The sequence below is a fragment of the Colletes gigas genome, unplaced genomic scaffold (assembly GCF_013123115.1).
Source record: "Colletes gigas isolate AHSC1104 unplaced genomic scaffold, ASM1312311v1 Colletes_gigas_Sc00023, whole genome shotgun sequence".
In the NCBI taxonomy this organism is placed as follows: domain Eukaryota; kingdom Metazoa; phylum Arthropoda; class Insecta; order Hymenoptera; family Colletidae; genus Colletes; species Colletes gigas.
This window is the reverse complement of record NW_025106652.1, coordinates 168982-190088: the sequence shown is the minus strand read 5'-3', so window position 1 is coordinate 190088 and position 21107 is coordinate 168982. Positions and strand designations below refer to the sequence as shown.

Here is a 21107-nt window from a genome sequence, read left to right as displayed (position 1 = left end):
GTCGGAGATACTTTTGTTCGAAGATTTCCTCCGGTACCGTTTCTGAAAAGCCTTGATGGGTATTGGCTTGTCAAGAGTCCTCCTACGTGTCAGACTCGGCTAAAGTCAGCTATCCATTTCGTGCATTATCGTGTATATTTTGTACGTAAATCGTCAATCCGTCTTGAAATAGAGTCGACCATTTATTCGCTGGCTATTTCCAACATTCCTTGAACGAGCAACAATAGGCACCAGGGAAAGAACCGCTTGGCGTGAATCGCAACATTCGTTGCAACGCGAAATAACGCGAGAAACGGTGGGCGCGTCGCGAAACGATTCGTCAGCCCGCGTCGACGCGTTGTTGTACATAAATTTGCGTTTTACACGATTCTACCAGACAACGACACGAAACTGCTTGGCATTCAGACTTGCATGATGCGTTCAAGCTTTTTCCAATGCATGCTCGTTGCATGGTCGCATGTTGATCGATGTTTCTCCAAACTTTTAGCATGTAAAAACGGTGGAAGAATTTCCCGCGAGGCTTCTGCGCCGATGGGCTTGAAGAACTATCGTGATAATAAAGCGGTAACGTTAATCGCGCTATAGTACACGAAAACGGTTTGCCAACGATCTTTCAAAATACCTCTAATGACCATCCCACTTCGCGTAATTAGAAACAAATTGCATCCCGCGCGTTCTTTTGCACGCAGATTTACGTAATCGGGGTCTGGTATCCATTTTCCTGAGCGTCTTGAACACAACGATGCACTGTCTCAGATTTGTTTTTGCGAATGATTTCGATATAAACGCAATTGCATCGACACTGGTTGGTGTTTGGCGTGCTCCCCCTAAATTTTCCTAAATTTAATCGTGCATGCTCATTTAATCGTTTATCATGCGGCGTGCTTTTACTTGTATTTTTCTGATTTGTATCGACAAGATCTATCAGAGGATTTATAAGAGAATACAGGCTCGACAAAATGAGTTTTGCGACGGATTAACAGCACTGTCCTATACGAATTTCGAAACATTCTGTTACCGACTAAAAAAAACACTCTTCTTCGATCTATTGTGTTAGCGTTGGTTGAATGGGGCGTATTTTGTCCACCAGTGTAATTCTAATTCGAACGATTTTGCCATCCAACTAGAGCAACTATCGCGATGGTGGTCGTGGTAGTCGGACAGGCCCGACTTTTTCTAAATACAACGAGGCGCTGTCCCAATTCGAACGGTTTGCTACAGGTGTTCACGTAAAACGGTGTCACAGCAGTTGCATCGAAAGTCGTCGGTTCGAAAGCTCCGCATTTCTCTCGAATCTGTCGGTTACGTTGGATATTTTCGACCAAGATGGGTACCGAAACTCTGAGTCACGTAGATCCTACAACCCTACAAATATTCGTTCCGTAAAGACTGTACGGGTTATTAGAGTCCAGCTAGTATAGTTAGACGCTAGGAAGCCTCGTACACTAGTCTGCTATTATTACACTGGGTCGCTGGCTTAGACTCAGTCGGTGTTGGCTCCCTGAACCGCGAGAACGTCTCCGCGAACACCTGAGAACGCGTTCGCCGGCGATCCGCGACGCGTTCAGTCGTCTCCGAGAACGGCGAATCGACTGTGCCATTGGTAACAGTGTCCCCTTGGTGTCCGCTGCTCGCGTTTCGATTCTTGGTACACGTGAATTCACTGGATAGACACGATGCCGTACTACGGGGAGGGTCTGCCCTATTACTATGGGGGACCCTACGCGAACCACAGTTCCTTGATGACAAGCACTCCTAGGTAAGCCTCTCTTTTCGACAACTTTCTCGCTTTCCTTCCCCAGAAACAGTTACCGCGTTTCTTGTTTCATCAGATTTTTCTGGAAAAAAATACTCCTTCTAAACTGCTCAAAGATACCGACTACGATACCATTTTTAAAAGAAACATGTCCTTTCTAATCTAGCCTGGACAACGGAGTTTTGTTATCTGTTTTTAATCGACCGTTCTTCGACAATATTCTGATGAAAACCTTAGATTCTATAACAGTCAAGGTTCGATAATGATTAAATATCCATTAGCGATTCTTTGATATTTTTGAATCCCTCCAGAAATGCGTTTTTTACTTCACCATCGGAATAGGTTTACTTGGAAAAAGAAATTCTCCTGAATTGTTTGTTCAAGGATACTGGAATACGTTACTGTTTTCAAAGGGAAAGTATCTTTTTAACCCAGCCTCGATGGACTCTAGATTAGCCTTAGATTAGGTTCTACTAATCATTAACAATCTATCAGTAATCTATTTTGATATTTCCTCTTCGAATCTTCGATATTCTTTCGTATTTTTTCTTGTATAGCGATATGGATCATATTTCTTTTCTTATATAATTTTCTTCTTTATCTGTATACAGTAATATTTTTACTGTACCGTTAGTAAAAGAATCTGTTTTCTTTTACCGTGAAATATACACATGTTACCTGGTTCAGAACACCCCTTTTATTTATACTTAAGAGTCTGTGAAATTGTTCTGGTTTGTCTCTCGCAACGAATCAGAATGCCCGGTTGGATATTCAATCCAAAATTTGGAATTTTCTCTTTGCCAGATAATTTATTATCTTGTTATTTATGGAATCCTGTCTTTAATGTTTCAACGTAGATTCTATTCTTGCTTCAAAATACTGTCTAGTACTGGATTCTCGATCGTTCGATCTTCCATTAACCCAATTGCATCATAGACGTCGGATTATCCAGAACGGGATCTCAACCATATTATATACCAATGTTCCTTCCGCGGATTCGATAGAACGATCACGGTGGAGACTTTTGCCTACACCCCTGATTCTATCTGGCCAACGGTATCTTTAAATCCATTCAAGCGTTCCCCGATGGACGTCCACGGTTCAATTTTATCTTCGTCCATCAGAGCCTCTATTTCCGTCCCTTTGTCCACGCTGCACGCGCCGAAACAACGTTCCAAAAGCACGATGTTTCTTTATCCTCTTTCTTTTCCATTGTTTCGGGTAAAGCGAAAGCTCCTCGGTCTTATCTTCGCGACGAACCCGCGAAACGAAAATAGAAACACCGATTACCAAGTTCCCGTCCATCGTTGGAGAAGAAATGCCATCGCGCGAGAATACTACGCAATTTCGGGGGAGGGGTGGGAAGAAATTAGCAACCAGGATTTCCCGCAATTAGAACACGGACGTCGGACTTACGGAAGAACCACGTACGTTATTTGGGATGTTGGCAAGTCGCGGATATGACATACGATCCGTCAAAGCGGCTAACTCATTAGTAAAATGTAACGACCGTCGATTAATTCTTCGGTAAACCGCTAGATAAATCAAAGAGATTACAAGGGACGACGGAACCGTCGAGAATATATCTCCGTAAAAATAGTAACGCGGGCTCTGGACGCGCTGCAATTTCCACGCGATAGTGCTCCCCCGTTCCTACGTCGGCCGCATTGCCAAAAATTATTCGACGAGACGCCGCGAATTACGCTGCAACCGGAGTTGGGCAAATTTCGTTCGCGAACAGAAATATTAGATTCGCCCGTTGGCTAGCTGGTTTTTTCTTTCGTAATAATGGTATCTCGGATGCGTTTGCTAGTAAAATCAGAATTTTGTTTCGAGTGGAATATTCTTGAATTTACGAGGACCTCGAGACACACTTTCTGGTCGTTTCTCCTCTTTCCTACGAGTTTAGTTATCAGATGAGATTGGTTAGAGAAGGTCAATACTATATCTTTGTAATCTTCGATCCACCGTTGATGTCGGCCACGAGCAACACGTGTACCCGTTCGCCACTTGTTTCTCATCGCAGATATACCGTCGATTCATGAATCGAAGCCTGTCAATCATTCGTGACCATGGCCGAGCTAAATCGAGAGTCATTGAGTTCAGCGACGCGTGTAACAAGTGTTTCTTCCATTCTGCAACCTAATGAACCGCGAAAACAACCGTCTGGTATTGATACGACACGACGGCAGGTACAAGTCATCGCGTGTCATCGATCGGGGTTGCATAACTGATTAACGCGTTTGCAACCACCTTTCAGTTCGAAAACGCCACAGACCACCTCTACAGTTGTACTCCATTTAATCTCGTCGAACGTTTCTTCGCTATTTTGTTGTTAAGTCCTGTCGCTTACATACTGTTTCAGAGGACATATTTATGGGAACTAGTTTGTCGAGTAACAGAATAGGACGCCTGAAAGATCGAGATTAATACTTTGACATCCCTTTTTTGAAGTTTAAAAATAAATTTGGTACTTGAGAATCTGACCAGGATCTTCAAAATGTACTCTCGTACTCGCCACTAGAGGGACCGTTCCTCTCGCAAATGCTCGAGCTTTCCTTTCCACAGGACCTTACATCCGTTTCACGTAGAATCACCATGATATTCATTAACTTGAGATTTCGGAGTCTGAGTCGTCCGATCGTTCTACTCCTAAAAATTAGCACGATTCATTAAAAACTCTGAGCGCTATAACTGTTAAAGTGTTAGGTTTAGGGCATAAATATTGCAAACGTGTACAATGTTTCGTTTGGTAGCTGTAGTAATGAACTTTGGATCGTTCGCGTAGAGTATTTCACACGACGCTGTCGCGGTTTTCCCCGCACCTGTCGACGATCTCCGAGTCGCCGTTGAGCACGTTGCGACGCTACTCGCCGGTGTCGGTCCCGGCGCGACCTAGACGCGTAATCGACACCGCGGACATCGACGTCTCGACGCCGAGGATCCTGTCGGGCGACGGGAACCACCAGAGGAACCGTCTGCGTCGTGATCGACCGACCATCAAGATCAGGTCTCAGGCTCTGAAGGACAATCCGGCTCTGCGCGAGCACAACGAGCGACACGAGAAATCCGTGGGCGAGCTGCTGGTGGAGAAGTTTCTGATCAAGGACAAGAAGTTCGATGAGGCGGAAACGCGTCTTCTCCACCAGGCGAACTTGGAGAAGGAGGACGATGAGCAGGAGGAACTGCAACAGGCGCAGAAGAAGATCATCAGACGGTTCACGCGACGAAGATCGTCCGCGGACATCCAACTGGCCCCGGAGCAGCTGGAGAGGGAGGTGGCGTACGCTCAGGTGCAGGCGAAAGTGCTGGACACTCTAGTGGCCGAGGAACAGGCGGAGATCGAGAACGAGGTCCGTCGAGGGACGCTGATCAAGAAGGGAGCCATAGGAGGTCCCAGGAGCGCCGCTGGGTTTTTTAGAACCGATGGGGAGTCTGTTTCCCAAGGGGAAGAGGAGGCCACCGCTCACAAGATGAGGAAGAGTCTGAAGAAGGTGAAGAAAAAGAAGAGACCCACCGAGAAACCGTCGCCGCTCGACGACGACGAGAACGAGAGGGAGTGCAGGTCCAGCACCTCCTCCAGCGACGTGTCCGTCGACCTGCAGAGGGATGAGAAGACGGACAGGAGACACTCGAAGCCACAGATGTACAAGATAGAGGCGAGCAACAGCGTCGGAGACTTCTCCACCGTTTGGATCGACAGCGGGACGAATCTGCAAAGCATCGAGCAGTTTCGTGAGAGCGTCAAGATCTCCGTGCCTAGGAAGCTCGGTTTCCGCAAGATCGAAAGGGACAGCGTCGAAGAGGAGTCTGAGATGGAGGTCGTTCTGCCTGTCAAGAGGCCCTACGTCAAGGACACCTCGAGGAATAGCGTGCATTTTACGGTCAGGACGCCCCCGGAGACTGCCAAGACCGATCCGATGAAGAAGCTGCAGACCGTCGCGAACGGAGTCATCCCTCGAAAGATGGAAGACGTGGACGTAATATCAGAGAAGCCCGAAGACGACACGCAGAAGGCGTCGGAGAAATCCAAGAAGGAAGACACCAAGGAAAAAGTTTCCGAAATTACGAACACGAATAAGACTGTTTCGAAGTATTCGAAAACTCAAGCTGCTGAAACCCCTAAGTCTGATAAGAAGGAATCGATCGCCGAGAAGGTTCCAGACTCGCCGAAGAAAGAAAAGGCTCAGAGGAGCCTGGAGCTCACGGTGCCCAAGAAGCTCGGAGTTTGGGGTCGCGCGGAGCCTCGCAAAAAGGAAGCGATCAACGAAGAAGCTCCGGACTCGGCGAAGGCTGGCAAGATCGTTTCGAAATATCCGAAAGTTCCGGCCGCTCGAGGCAAGAATGAACCGATCGACGAGGAGTCGCCGAAGAAAGAAGAGACGCAAAGGAGGCCAGAGCCCTCGACAGCCAAAAAGCTCGGCGTTTGGGGCCGCGAGGAGCCTCTGGCGCGGAAGACCGAAGCGTCGAGCGCGACGGTAGCTGTTGACCCGCTCGCTCGCGAGACCAGCGCCAGCGTAGCGCTTCCATCGGTAGCGGACGGGCTGCCAAAACCGTCTAAAATTAATACGGATGAAAATAATGCCGTAGAAGCGCCAAAGCGATCGCTACGCGACACAGAGTACCTGGCAAACACGACGAAAATCGAGCGTGACGAGGACGTCGGTGGTCCGTTGCCGGGAAAGAAGGCGAACAAAGCTGTGACCTTGGTGAACGCTTCCTCGTCGAGGGATGGATACCCGTCCGAGGAACCCGCGAAAGGTGAACGCCGACCGGAGAGCAACGTTTTTGGTAGTGTGACGTCGCCGACGAAGCTCGCGACGCAGACGACCTTGTCGAAAGTTTCCAAGAGCGACGCGCGGAAGACAAACGACACGGAAGCAACGACCACCGCCGGGAACGTCGAGAGAAAGCTCAAGGTCAGGAAGACCGAAACCAACAAAGCGGACGAGAAGCTCGAAACGAAGGTACCCTGGAGAAACAAAGCGTCCAAGTTGAACGCGGTCGCTGAGAGTGGCGTCCATCTTGACAGAAGCGTCAGCGTGGATTCTCGGGAGAATAAAGCGTCGGTTCAGAAGACTTTCAAGCAATCCGTCTCCGCGGACGAGACGTCGACGAGCAGAATGCCCCTGGGCAAGTCGACGAAGTCGTTCGAGAGCCTCAACGGGGAAAGCGGTACATTGTCTAAGAGCACGTCGACAGAGTCCATAGACTTCTGGAGTGAGATCAGGGGTCCGGAGAGCCCGAACATGACGAAGACGGCGAAAGGATTCAACGAGACTGGACGGCCGGTCGAGGACCCCGGTGGAAAAGAAGCGGAGAAGAAAAAACAGACCGATGCTAAAATAAGCGTCGCTGCGCTCGGGCTCGGTAACATCCCCGAGGAGGAGCGGAGGGCCGAGGAGGAGTCGTCGGCGTCCAAGGTGACGCTCGAGACCGAGACGGACGCGACGGCGCCGAAGAAAGGGCCGAAAAGGAAGAAGAACTTGTCGATAGCCATCGGCGAGGCACAAAACGACGCGTACTCAACGATCAAGAAAGCTCCCTTGAAACACGAGAATTCGGTGCCCAGTACTCCCGACACCGCTGTGTTCGTCTCCGAAGCCTCGACGCCCGTGTTCGACGTCTCCGTGCCGATCATAAACATCGTGATGGCGACGACGCCCGTCAGAACGGACACCCAGGCACTGGAGGACGAGGAGGACCCCAAAACACCGACGAACGAATGGTCAGAAGCTGCCCTGTCCAAGCTGTCCAAGTGGAGTAATCAGAACGACCTGTCCAACGTCGAGGAACCAGACAAGGACGTCACTCCTGTCCCCTCCAAGGACGTTACCGCGACCTGCACGCCTGAAGGCAGCCCCGAGTCATCGAAGAAGAAAAAAGTGGTCAGGAAGAAAAAATCCTCGACGACCAAGAAGGGTTCCAGCGGAAAGGAGGCTGGAAAGGAGTCGAAGGAGTCGAAGAAGAGCTCGATCAAGTCTGCTCAGGATAGCCTGAAGCCTCCGGAGCCGAAGACCTTGTCGAAAACAAGCCCCAAGAGCACGCCCACGCAGAGACCGATAGATCTCATAAGGATGTTCTATACGACGCCCACGGCGCTGCTAACCGCGACTCCCAGAGACCTGTCCAAGGTTCGCCGAGCCAAAATCAAGAGGCGGAAGCATCACTCGAGGACGCCATCGGTGAGCAGCGACAGTACCGGAAGCACCACCAGCACCGCCACCACGGAGAGCACAGACGGTAGTCGTTCCACCTGCACAGAGCTGGACGACGACCCTGACAAGAGGATGAACTCCACCAGGAGCAACGACTCCGGTTTCGACGGCTCGCCGAGGATATCGAGTACTTTGTCACGACAGTATTTTTGGAATGCTTGCGTAACCTCCGCGGCTGATTTGCGCGTTTTATCTTGCCTCCGACATTTTGTTTACTCCCTGACCATTTTACTTTGCCTTCTCTGTGCGCGGACGACGTCGGTACCTCCAGAGAAGAGAACGCGTCGGTTTCAATGTCTTTCTCGAAAGGTTTTGCAACCGACATTTTTGGAAAAATGGACCTTCGTTCCTAGCGTTCGAAGCGCGTTTTATCCATCGAGCCTGACAGTTTGAATTTTCGTTGCACTTTCGTGAACTAAAAACCGACTGCTAATTTCCTTCGAGCCTTGTATTCTTTGGTTGTACCTGCATGGACGCACGTCGTTGTTTCCCGCCTGGCTGTGCATGTCCGACATTTTTATTGGCCTAGCACGCGCCCAAGTTTCGTATATTTGTCTTCGCGCCGAAACTGCGCTGCAATTCGCGAATATAGCCGACTCGTGTAGCATCACGCGTTAAAAATATTCGTAGACGACTAAACGAGATTGATCGCTGGTCGATCTACCCCGACGTTTCGACAAACGAAAACAAAAAATTCTCGTTGGATGCCGGCCAACGAAATCGTAATCCCGGCGTCAGGACATTCGCGTTTCGAGTCTTCTCGCGAAGTAGACGTCTCAAGGACCGTCAAAGTAATCATACCGTGGACAGGTTCCCTGAAAAAATAAGAATAAATTAGAGGCGGCCTTGCTCCGAGAAACGAACGATTCTAATCATCTAATATTTTATGACAAGGAACAGATTGGTACCAGGGGATCGAACCGATCGAAGTCTATCGTGGGTGCCTGATCGGTTAAAATTGGATGGCGATTTTGTATTTAAACATCAGGATCCTAGATCCTGCCGTGTTTCACTCGCAGACGCGGAACCAGTGATTGGATGTTAGATAAGGTCGTTGCCACAGTGTCAACGACACTATCCATCATCTTGTTTACACCAAAAGGTGCAACCACTTACAACTTTTTCGTCCTTCTGCATGCTCGTGTCTCGAGGAACCAGTCCTTAAACAATTTCCTCTGAAACGTTGATCGAAACACGATCAAACTAGAAATGGTGAATTGTTTGTTCGCGTATCGTACTTAGATACCGATCCACGTGGTTACGAACGACGTGCTCCTATTTATAAAACGTGACGCGGTTTCATAACAATATTCAAGGCTTCATAATGCAGTCGCGGATGGTTGATGGTGCAAACAAGAGTTTTGAGATAAATTTAGCTGGTGTCAGTAGAAAAATAAACGCGAAGACGGACCGTTCCGACGGCAGATCACTGGTTTCAGCGGAACCGAGTCGAACAAAAGGGCGCCCGCGAGAACCATAGTACGCCAGAGCCTCGATTATCCTTGGTAGCGAGCATAAAACTGCCACGTATGAAAGAAAAAGTAAGACGGAAATACTAAAAAATATGTTTGTTTCATCATATTCTTGTATTTTATTGTTTCCTTTGCCACGCAGACGTACGATGTTACAAAGTTATTCATATAAATATTTTTTTCAAGCTTTCTGGTATTATTTCATTTTTGTTCTGCCTCGCGATATATTCTTTTTTTCTTATTGTACGAGTTAAATAACGATAAACGTATCAGACGTAAAAACTCAAGATGAAAATACTAAAAAATGTGTTTGTTTGATAATTTTCTCGTGTCTTATTATTTCCTTTGGTACACAAACGTTTAAGGTCGCAACAAACGACCGAAAACGTTGTTTACACCGGATAATCGAGGATCTATCAAATAGCGTCGTTATTTAAAAAGCTGTGAGGGGTAATGGTTGCCGGTTCAAGGTGGATCAAACGCAACGAACCGAAGCAGAAGAAAAATTTATCGATCATCTTTGGCGAACTTTTAAACAGATTGCGACATGGCCTGCCACAAGAAGTGCGAAAAGCTCACTGGGAACCTTTGCGGGTTGAACCAAAAGCTCGTGGCGGAAGCGTTGCAGGCTCTAAAAAGGGGTGAGTCGATGTTCAAAGTCCGTCGTCGTTGGACGTTGGAGAAATGAATCAATGTTCAAGTCGAGGATCTAATTATAAACGGATGAGTTTCGAATCGTGGATCTAAAATTCTCGCGAATAACGCAGAAGATTATCTTGCCATTTCTCGCGAACGTACGAGTATTCGGGGAATTTTACTCTACGCGTCGCGGCAGCTTTTCATTTTGAATTTACGACGCGAAATTCCCAGCTTCTCTACGCTCTTTGTTAGGCTACGTAAATAAAACGGCGTTGCAACACCCGATTTTTAGCAATAAATTTTCATTACGTTTGGTGAAAATTATTTGTTCCTTTTAATTTTACAAATAGACGATACTTCTGTTTTTCTCAAACTTTATATTAACGTATGACAAACAAAAATGTTATATATTATCGTTGTTAAATAATATAAATTAAATTTGATTTTAGTATTTCTGAGGATGATCGTCGAATTTGCACAAATACATTTCCTACGATATTTAGCTTTATGAATAACGACAATAATCGGTAAAAGAATTGTTGGAATTGGAAAGTTGGAAAGCACAGTATAGTGCGTTTGTTTTGAACCTGATCGGTTTGGCTATGCAATGAGACTTGGCTGGCCCGTGGAGTGCATTCATCTATGACTCCGTCAGCGTTCCACGTGGCAATCATAAACCCATTCGCGGGCCAATAAATAATTTTCGCGACCGATGTTTGATATCCCGATCCCACCGAAAATGAAATTGCATCAACGTTAAATCGGTACCGTCGGTTTCTCGCGCGCTGCAACGATCCTACCTGTCCCCTAATCTATCAATTATGTCGGGCTCCTCGAGTCCTGCGTACGTCATCGGACGGTCAGCTCTATTTTCGAAAAATGTCAGCCGGCCAAAATCGCGCGCTCGTTGCTGCTTTTCGCCCGCCAGACGCGAATCGACAATTAATGCGCTTATTAATCGAGATTTGACGAGAGACAGAGTATCCTAACATATTCTAGCTCGAGAAGATCCTAAAAGAGGGTCCAAAATATTGCTACATACACGACGGACGAAAAATCTATATTAATCATTACCTGATCTTCTTTTATCACTAATTCAAAGTTGGTGCTGTTTAAAAACTAATGTTTGTTTGATGGCCTAATCATGCGAATACATATTAATCCGAATACAGTACTTGTGATAAGGATACCAACAAAAAAAACAGAAAATCTTTATTAACGATCCATTCCTGTTTGAACGAAGCAATCTCGATATTAGGATCGGATTGTAGGTGAGAATAATTCCTTCAGTCCTGTCTTTCCCATGAATGGCTTCTTTGTACTCAACTAACGAACAGAAAATCTCCTACATGTTATATGACATACTTCATCCACTAAAAGTCCAAGATTGATACTTGCAAAACGCATGGAAAATTTGTATTAATGATCAAGATTTCTCCTTAATGACAAATTTAATATTGTGGCTCCGAGTATCTAAAGATTACCATTTATTATAATATCTCTAGAATCTTCAAAGGTTTCATATCGATGAAGACTCAAAATTAAACAGACACTACAACTACATTATTAATCTTCTATATCTTTTCACCTGATAATCTTTGATTTGAACTCCCATCCTGCATACTATTGCGAAGATTAATGCTTGACCACCGGTGATTTATCGAAATTCCAAACGCATTGAAAGGTTTGATTGGTGTACGTTTGATCGAACAACAAAACGGGATGCATGCAAATGATCTGGCTGAACCGGTCGGTCGATTAACGGTCGATTTCATCTGAAATTCGCAGCGCCGTCGCAATCGTCGGACACCCAGAGGAATTCAGACTCGTCGGACCACTTCCCCAGCGGTCGTATCACGCCGCCAGCTACGAACCTGCCAAGATTCAAGAAGTACGCAGTCACGGACTTCAATTTTCTCAAAGTGAGTCGACGACGGAACAACGTTGGTCTTTATAACGAGAGCGGCTCGTTAAGATGTTTACCCGGACACGCGTAACGCGTTAAATTCCTGTCAAAGCTTCCTCGTTCGAAATTTCTCTGACCAAACGCCGCGAAATAATCCGAGAACTCGAATAGCTTTCGCTCTGCAGTATATTTACACTATATGAGAGGAGAAAACAATGTTTGCCCCATGAAAATTTATCATCAACAGTTTCCAAGATACGTAGAAGTATCCGGAAACAGGTTCGTGGAACCAATACGTCCGGAGAACAAACACCTAACGACTGGACTTTTATTTTCGTTCTACGTACCCGACCTCCAGAAAAATAGTTAACTATTCGACATTGTTTTTTTATATATTAATATGCAAAGAGAAAATTTAAATTTGTGCTCTTTGAATCGGGCTAGCCCCTTGACCCTAATCTCGCCGAGTGGCGTACGAAGTTTGATAAATAGTAATCTCATTTTGTTTTACTCAAGTTATAAAATATTTTGATTTAGCTTGACCACGCCACAGCTGGTTTATTTTTTATCGATTAGCGGACAGTTTGTTTGGATTTTCTTCGCGTTTGATCGTCGGGAGAGCAAAGAAGTGGAGTAGTCGTGAGTGTCGACGAAAAGCTCGGCTCCTCTCGTAAGCCTTCGCTCTATTCGCGAGCGGCTCGTTTAACTACCTGTAAATATAGTATCCGAAAATTTATGAGCCGCCGCGCGGAACGCGTTGGCTCGGTCCTCGGGCCTCGACGAAAGCTAATACGGATCACGTGTATTTACATCACGTGAACTCGGCTGATTCACGAGGAGTTCTCGCGAAATCATCCGGGACGACCATTTCGCGCAGACGTTCAATTTTCAAGTTTACAATCGAACCGTAGCGTAGCCCGGTGGGTCAGTATTCGTTTGATGGCCGGCTAAAATAATCGAATTTTTTTTACGAAATTTAGTCAGGAGACACAATTTAAAATTAACAAAAATTAATATGGCGAAAATAGAGATGTTACATTGGTTATTCGTACGTTTTATAAACTCGAATCGAACGACTGGCGAGAAACGAGTACGGAACAAACCGAGCGTTTGGCTCGACGAGAAAAAGAAGGATGTCGGAGGCGGTCGTCTAGGCGGACGCCGTGGAAAGTTTGAAATCGGGGAAGATGCAGCTGTACGATGCTTTTTGCCAACTAGCGAGTTTATTCGCGAGATAGTTTAAAACAGACTCGATTTTGTAGCAGGCCACCACTCAAATAGACCACCCGAATTAGCACCACGCAACGCATTATTTTTAACAGCCGGAGGTACTCTCACGTGCGGCATTCTCGCTTTAGACGCTTGAACTTTCTACCGCGTACCCTTCCAGACCTCCATTTTCCCTCGGTTATAAAGAACATCGGGCAACTGGTCGCTTCCAAGTATCGTCGCCCAAACCGAACAGCGATCCATTAAAATCCAGACGACTGAAAAGAATTTTCGTTAATTTATTTTTGTACGAAACGAGTCTAGATTAGCTTGCCCGGTCAAGGGCCAAGACCGATTTCGAATACTTGTACAAAAATCTAAAATATGAAAGAAGCCAAACGTTTTAGCTAAGCATAAGTTTATGTCACCTTGGTAATAATTTCATCTAGACTAGACTTTCAAGGATCAGTACCAAGTTACAGAAGTTTACAACACGAAGATACTTCATTTTTCTCGTCCACGTCAGAAACCAGGTTTCAGTGTTTCAAGTTTTCGGCTTTCTTCTGGCAACGAGCCCATTTGGACTCGATTTTCAAGGATCATGACAGTTTTAAACAGTCTCCCACAAGACTGAAATATGAAGAAAGTTAATTCTTCTCGTCCAAGTTTAGATTGTTAAGTCTACCTTAAGTTCTAGACCTTCAGACCCCACTTCCTGCCCTTTTCCAGATCTGACTTCCCTAAATAAAGCATCCTAGTCTCGTTCGACCAAGTATATTAAGTCACTGATCTCGAACGGGAAACGTTCAGAGTTCCTCAAAAAATGGAGAAATTTAATTTCCAATGAAACTTGTCCAGGTCCTAGGCAAAGGCAGTTTCGGCAAGGTGTTGCTGGCCGAATTACGAGGCACGGAATGCGTCTATGCGGTGAAGTGTCTGAAAAAGGACGTGGTGCTCGAAGACGACGACGTGGAGTGTACCCTGATCGAGAGGAAGGTCCTGACCCTGGCTACGAGGCATCCGTACCTTTGCCACCTATTCTGCACCTTCCAAACCGACTCTCACCTGTTTTTTGTGATGGAGTATCTGAACGGGGGCGACTTGATGTTCCACATTCAGAAGTCCGGCCGTTTCTCGGAAACGCGGGCTCGTTTCTACGCGGCCGAGATCTGGTCTGGACTGAACTTCCTGCACAAAAAAGGCATCGTGTACAGAGATCTGAAGCTGGATAACGTGCTACTGGATTTCGAGGGTCATATCAGGATCGCGGATTTCGGCATGTGTAAGCTTCAGATCTTCCTCGACAGGACGGCCGACACATTCTGCGGCACACCCGACTACATGGCTCCCGAGGTAAGGATTTGTGTCCTTGTTTCTTTGCCTCAGCAATTATTACATAGTTCAACATGTTTTAACCTTTAAGGGGCCATTCTACCTTGTAGGCACGAAAAATACATATTTCTTTGTGATTTTTTTGCGGGCTACTAAAGAACGATTAATTCCGGGTTTTGTAGATACATTTATTATATATGTATTTAGCTATATTTACGAATTTTTGCAACACATAATATCTATTGATTACGCTGTTGATCAACAAACAACAGTTTTTGCGAACGGCGTCCGACTGCGTATGTGATATCATGCAAACAAGTTATCTGAAATTCAAAAACCAACGATATTCTTAATATAGATAAGTGTGGTTATAGCATGAACTAGGATCTTTTCAAAAAAACAAAAAATGACAAAATGGCAACTATTTTACGAAAAAATACTGAATATTTTCATATATTCGGTTGCTTTTTTGTTAATAAAAGAAAAAGTATTGCATATATCGCAATTATCCTAGTTTATGCTATAGGGCGACCAGTTCTCAAGATACTGTACAATTTTCATGTTGATACCTTGAATAGTTTTTTTGTTATCACATACGCAGTGCCGAAAAATGTAGTTTCAAGAAAAACAGCTTTAAAGTTTCACGTCCAGTTGTTATACTTGCACGCGGTACATTTCAGCAGGCTATAACTTCGTTAGTTTTTCAACTTTCAATGTAATAAGAAAAGAAAACGCAAAAAAAATTCGATTTTTTAAATCCCACAAAGTAGGAGGGCCCCTTAAGTGGACTCTCAATCTCAACTGAATTATTTTACGTAATGTTAAAAATGATGAACTGATGGAGGATTATACAGGGTGTACATCGGTCACGCTTGGAAAAATTTTAACGGAAGATTCTAGAGGCCAAAATAAGACGAAAATCAAGAATATCAATTTCTTGATTGAGGCTTCGTTAAAAAGTTATTAAAAAAGTGAATTAAAAAATTTCAAATCATTCTGGAAAAATTATTTTCGGTTGCAGGGGTCAATTACAATCATTTTTGGTGAATAGATATACCCCCGAAATCCTACGTATTTTCGAGAAAAAAATTCTTTACCGAAAATATACTATGTGGCCAGCGTCCCCAATAATCCACTTAAGGGTTAAACGAATCTTCTGACACGGTTAGAGAGAATGTAATGTGATTACATGTCTTCTTTCCTTACTATATCGTAGGCAAGACTGGATCAACTAGTAAAATAAGCCCTTGCTTAAGGCACCATGAGTTTTTCCAGTGTCTCCTGACAGGTCCAAGGCTTACAAAAACTGGAGATATTACTATGATACTATTGATATTATTATAATATGCAGAAATTTACGTTTCGTTCCGTTTTACCACCTTTTTCCGTCTTCATGGAAATCTCGTAATGATCAGACCAAATCAGTCGACGTTCGTTTCCGCATTGCAGATCATAAAGGGACTGAAATACAACCAGGCCGTGGACTGGTGGTCGTACGGCGTGCTGTTGTATGAAATGCTGACGGGACAGTCGCCGTTCTCCGGCTGCGACGAGGACGAGCTATTTTGGAGTATATGTAACGAAAGACCGTTCATACCGCGGTACCTGAGCCAAGAAGCCACGGACATGGTTGTCTGCCTTCTGGAAAAGGACTCCGGGAAGAGACTGCCCGGTCACGAGATCGCATTGCACGCCTTCTTTCAGGTATTATCCGACAATTTTAATTAGATTGCTAACTAGATTCACAGGGAGACTGTTAACGTGTTAAAACCTTTAAAAATGTTCGATTTCGCAGTCGTTGCCGTGGGACCGGTTAGAGAGGAGGCAGCTGGAGGCGCCGTTCAAGCCAGCCTTGGAGCACACTTTGGACACAAAATACTTCGACACGGCGTTTACCGCGGAGAGGCCGCGTCTGACGCCGGTGCCCGACCAGATCCTCACCTCGATGGACCAGGGCGTCTTTCGTGGATTCTCCTACACGAATCCGAACGCAACAGACTGAACGTGCTTCGTGGGACATCGAACAGTCCAACCGTACAGTTTCACCGCGTTGACGGCGCTCAACGTCGTGTTCTCTCCCGCGATGCCCAACCGTAGCACCGACGACCCCCTCAAAAGCTGAACCGGGCCTTGTTCCCTTCGCCTGGAACGAAACGGGGAAACGATTACTCTTGTTCCCGGGGACACCAACCGAACGTTTCTAATCGCAAGGGCGGAGGGTTAATCGTGCAATCGCGAATCTCCCGGCCCGGTGGATCGACCGAGAGCTCGGCGAGCGACGACGCCGAGAGAAGAAGAAACTATAAACTGTGCCAATGTTCCTGAACCGCTTGTACTCGCGAGGAGTCAGGCCACAGCGATGATATTTTACTAGGTTTTTATAACGTAGAGGCTGCGTTCCGTCGATAGAGCAGTTAGTCTAGTCTTCAATGGAATATTAGAAAGGGGTTCCCGGTACTTTGGGGCCACTGCTGGCTCGTCGAACCGTCAGGGCTACGCCGTGTACAGTAAAACCTCGATAGATGCTTATGTCGATAGTAAGAGAACATTTGGAGCGAAAGCTGATCGTGAAAGATCGACGATCACGCGATTTAAATGCGTTGCGATCGTCGTTAGCTGATGTCATACGACGTTGTTCATCTTTGTACATTGGCTTTCTTCGATGTGGACATTAATACGGTCGGGTAAAACACCTACCCAGCCGTTTACTAGAGGCCCAAAATGACAAGAGTCGCGACTTGCTCGATGAAACATTGTAGCGAATTAAAACCTCATCAAAGTCTATTGCCGCAAAGCAGACGTTTAAGCTAGTTAAGGAGCGATGCAAAAGCTATTTTAAAAATAAATATATCGCGAATGAAATTTACTCAAACCTGTATAGGAATAATAAACCTGCAAAAAGAAAAGAACTATGTAAATTATTGCAGAGTGAAACTCTAATAAACGAGACAGTAATTAATAATAAGAGTACTTACATTAGAAAACCTAAAGACGATTTGAATGCATTTAAATCGTTTTTCATGTAACGTAAGTTGTTATTCCAATCGTTATTAATCACGTTAGAGTTCATAATGGGGACTTATCGTACAAGTTAGGCTGTTTCATTCACGGAATGACTACCTCGATAATTGTACAGAACTCGATGTTCCAGGAACTTTTAGCCTCGATTTTTCAAGACTATCGCGGTTCTACTGTACTTACTTTTTTAACTGAACCTTTGCTGCGAAAAGTACTGTTTGTTCCCTGTTATACTTTCTTTTTTAAACCCTCGTTCGATAAGCCGTGGAACGAAAATTCTAGCGCTGGGTGACAATGATGTTTTAAATAAAACAATGAACAACGCATCACGGAATTTAACAGTTATTGGTAACCGAAATTTACCGGTGATCTTCAGACAATACGAACAAATTTTTTTGTTCAACAAACCGATTGTTTCTTTATTTCCGAATAACTGAAACGCAGAGGATTCGATTTTGTTTCATTTATCCGAAGATTACTGTACCCGACTGTGGCGTGTCTTGCAGCGTACAGCGAACCGATTGTGGTACCGGAAGTCGTTCGAGACACGCAGAGAAAACGCTCGTGCGTGGAAATTTCAAAGACGCGTAATTACACGCGTTTATTCTAAACGCTTTGAGGCCACGTTACCGCGGTCGAGTTATTAATACTCGAAGTGGCTCATTATTTTTACCAGGACAGTTACCGTCTCGAGTGTTTTCCACCCACAGTCTCGTCCTTCCTGTCTTTCCCTTGCTCGTTTTCCCCGAAGATCGCTTATTTTGCTTCCTTTACTCCCGTTGACCCTAAACTTTCTACTTGCTTCCTGTTTTTTTTACTTTTTTCTATTTCCATCGTGCGAACTCTCGCTCCCTCTCTGTCTTTCTGCCCTCTTTCTTCCATTTCACCATCTCGGTCGCACACTTGGCTCCGTGCTGACTGTATGCTAACTTTAGCGTGCCAAGGAATTGCCGAACCACCACCGTTTGCCAGCAAATGAGAGTGCCGGTCTGTCGAGAAACGTCGAAGCTTCCTCCAGGCTGCTCTCCAAGGAAACCGTCGACCAATGGCGGGCATATTCGATCTAAAATTTCGTAGTGGGGCAAATTTTATTTACAAACAACGAATAACAATTTTAAATCGACATCCAAAGCGACATCATAAATCAATTAAATTAAATTTGTCCAACTCTGCTGCAAAGTCGAACCACCCCATTTATAAGAATCCGGATTTATTCGTAGAATAAAGAAGTAGTTTCCGTAGGAGCTAACGAGATGATTGACCGGGTAATTGATTAATTGAATCGTTCCGACACGGTTGAGTCGCACCTCGAGGACTGATCATCTTAAGAAAAACGTGGAAACCGAGACAAGGGTCCTCCATCGTTGATGATACGATCTTCCGATGATCGATGAACCCTGACACGCTTAAAAGGTCATTCTACCGTAGAGCTTCCAAAAAATCCATCCTTTTTCTTTTACATACAGTGACTCAAACAATTGATCAAATGTTTAATTTTGTTTAAATTTTTATTTAATTGAACACATGTTAATAAGATATGTAACAAAATATTTTATTATAATTACATACATAGTTTTCATAGTTCATATAATACAGAATTAACTTAAATATGTTACACTTTTTAAAAAAAAATTAAATAACATTAACAAATGATGTAATGATCAAATTTTTGAGTTTGAAAAAATGAAATATCAGTACTTCGTATACCCTCCTTTCGCTTTCAATACGGCTTCTATGCGTCTTGGCATACTATCTACTAAACTTTTACACTGTTTAGCCTTAATATTTTCACAAGCAGTTTTAACTTCAGACCACAATTCAATAATACTTCTTGAATTGTGATCGAAGTTGGCAACTGTTCTTTTTAGTAAACCCCATAGGTGTTCTATTGGGTTCAGATCAGGAGACTGTGGGGGCCAGTCTAAAACAGTAAAACCATGAGCTGTTAACCATTCTTTGGTGATTTTTGCCGTGTGTTTAGGGTCATTATCGTGCTGAAAAATGACTTCTTCTGCGTTCTTATTCCATTTTTCCAAACTTCCAATTAAACTTTTCTGCAGGATGGATGTGTATGATGTTGCAGTCATTCGACCTTCAATTTTTTCAACGCATCCGACGCCCTCACTGGTCATACAACCCCAAACCATGATATGGCCTCCTCCAAATATCAGTGTTAGATGAACGTGATGCGACCGTATTTGTTCTTTATTTCCTCGCCATGTCCATTCCCGTCCATCGCACCCAAAACGATTAATTTTCGTCTCGTCTAACCATATTACTCGTGCCCAATCGAGATCTGTATAATTTTTATATTTTTCGGCAAACTGCAGTCGAAGCTTCTTATGCCGCTTTGTAAGAAGAGGTTTCTTTATTTTTGCACGTCCTCTTAAATTCACTTCTCGCAGTGCATTACGCACTGTTTCAGCGCTTACGTTAATATTATGGTGTGTGACTAAATTTTTTTGCATCTGTACAGCATTATCAACGCTACCATTACGGATTGATCGTATGATTAATCGCTTTGTGGTAGTGGATAACTTTGATTTTCGTCCTGCTTTATTTTTTAGTACGTTTTCTTTTAAAGTTTTACGTACTGATGACACAGTACCAACAGAGCACAGTACCTTCTTAGAAATCTCGCGATGAGAAAGCCCAGATATTAATAGTTTTTTAATTTCTGATATTTTACTTGCTTTTATTGGTCTCATTATGAAATATGACTAAAAATATTTTTCTTACTAATTATTTTATTACAAACGTATTCTCAAATGTTTAAAAATAACGTTATGACTTACCAATAATTATATTTGTGCTAAGGAATGCCAAAAATATAAGAATTTTGCACAATTAAGCTTAACACAAATAATTGATCAAATAATGCACAGAATATAATTCGTAATACACGTCCGCTTTGTACGATTACAGGGTTCAAACTGTCGTGAAGTAACGACGCAATGTTTACATTTTTCGTATATATGTATATCAACAGTCTTAAGCAAGATTCTGAGAAAGGTGTACTGTGACTTATTTTCTGTTTGTTCGAACATTTGATCAATTGTTTGAGTCACTGTATTCTTGAAGGATGTGTAATATCTTGCGTCTAAACTTGTTGCCTCTTCCAAAACGTTGTCATTTTTTCAATAAAGATTGATATCTTTTCCTTTCATTTTAGTATTTGCTGTTAAGAAATAGTATATGCGTTTTGCGTCAATTTAACGATGCGACGCTCAATTTGGACAGTCCTATATTAGCATCAGATGTATACGACGTAGTAGCTGACATGTTAACGGGTTAACGCCGACAAACAAGAAACCTACATCCGATAGCCGGTCAACGAAGTCGTGGGGCAAGAGAACGCGGATTCAGGGTCCATTGACCGAACCTCTCAACTCCTCAGTTTTTGCAACCTCTTCTCCATCGGTTTCCCTCCCCTCTCTAAATCTTTCCCCGTTTCAATTTCAAGCTATTTAGCCGCTTGACTCGTTTCCTCGCTTCCTCCGCCGTTCCCCTACTCCCACCGATCAGATCTCCGCTTCGCAGAAGTCCACCTTTTCTCG

The 21107-nt window shown here is 44.4% G+C and overlaps 1 protein-coding gene across 1 annotated transcript; it reads left to right on the top strand.

The window, feature by feature from the left end:
• Positions 1–1406: 1406 nt before the first annotated feature.
• On the top strand, positions 1407–17916 carry LOC122401253 (microtubule-associated protein futsch-like). The gene is made up of 6 exons (XM_043403274.1): positions 1407–1759; positions 4545–8101; positions 11874–12007; positions 14059–14553; positions 15982–16236; positions 16328–17916. The coding sequence occupies exons 1-6, from the start codon at positions 1677–1679 to the stop codon at positions 16532–16534; spliced, it is 4731 nt and encodes a 1576-aa protein (XP_043259209.1). The 5' UTR covers positions 1407–1676; the 3' UTR covers positions 16535–17916.
• Positions 17917–21107: the final 3191 nt, after the last annotated feature.

Bases quoted from the DNA above. Each gene is read 5' to 3' on its own strand.
- LOC122401253 (XM_043403274.1), top strand. From the start codon at position 1,677: ATGCCGTACTACGGGGAGGGTCTGCCCTATTACTATGGGGGACCCTAC. The intron at 14,554-15,981 runs GTAAGGATTTGT...TCCGCATTGCAG, and splicing joins CCGACTACATGGCTCCCGAG to ATCATAAAGGGACTGAAATA. The intron at 16,237-16,327 runs GTATTATCCGAC...TCGATTTCGCAG, and splicing joins CATTGCACGCCTTCTTTCAG to TCGTTGCCGTGGGACCGGTT.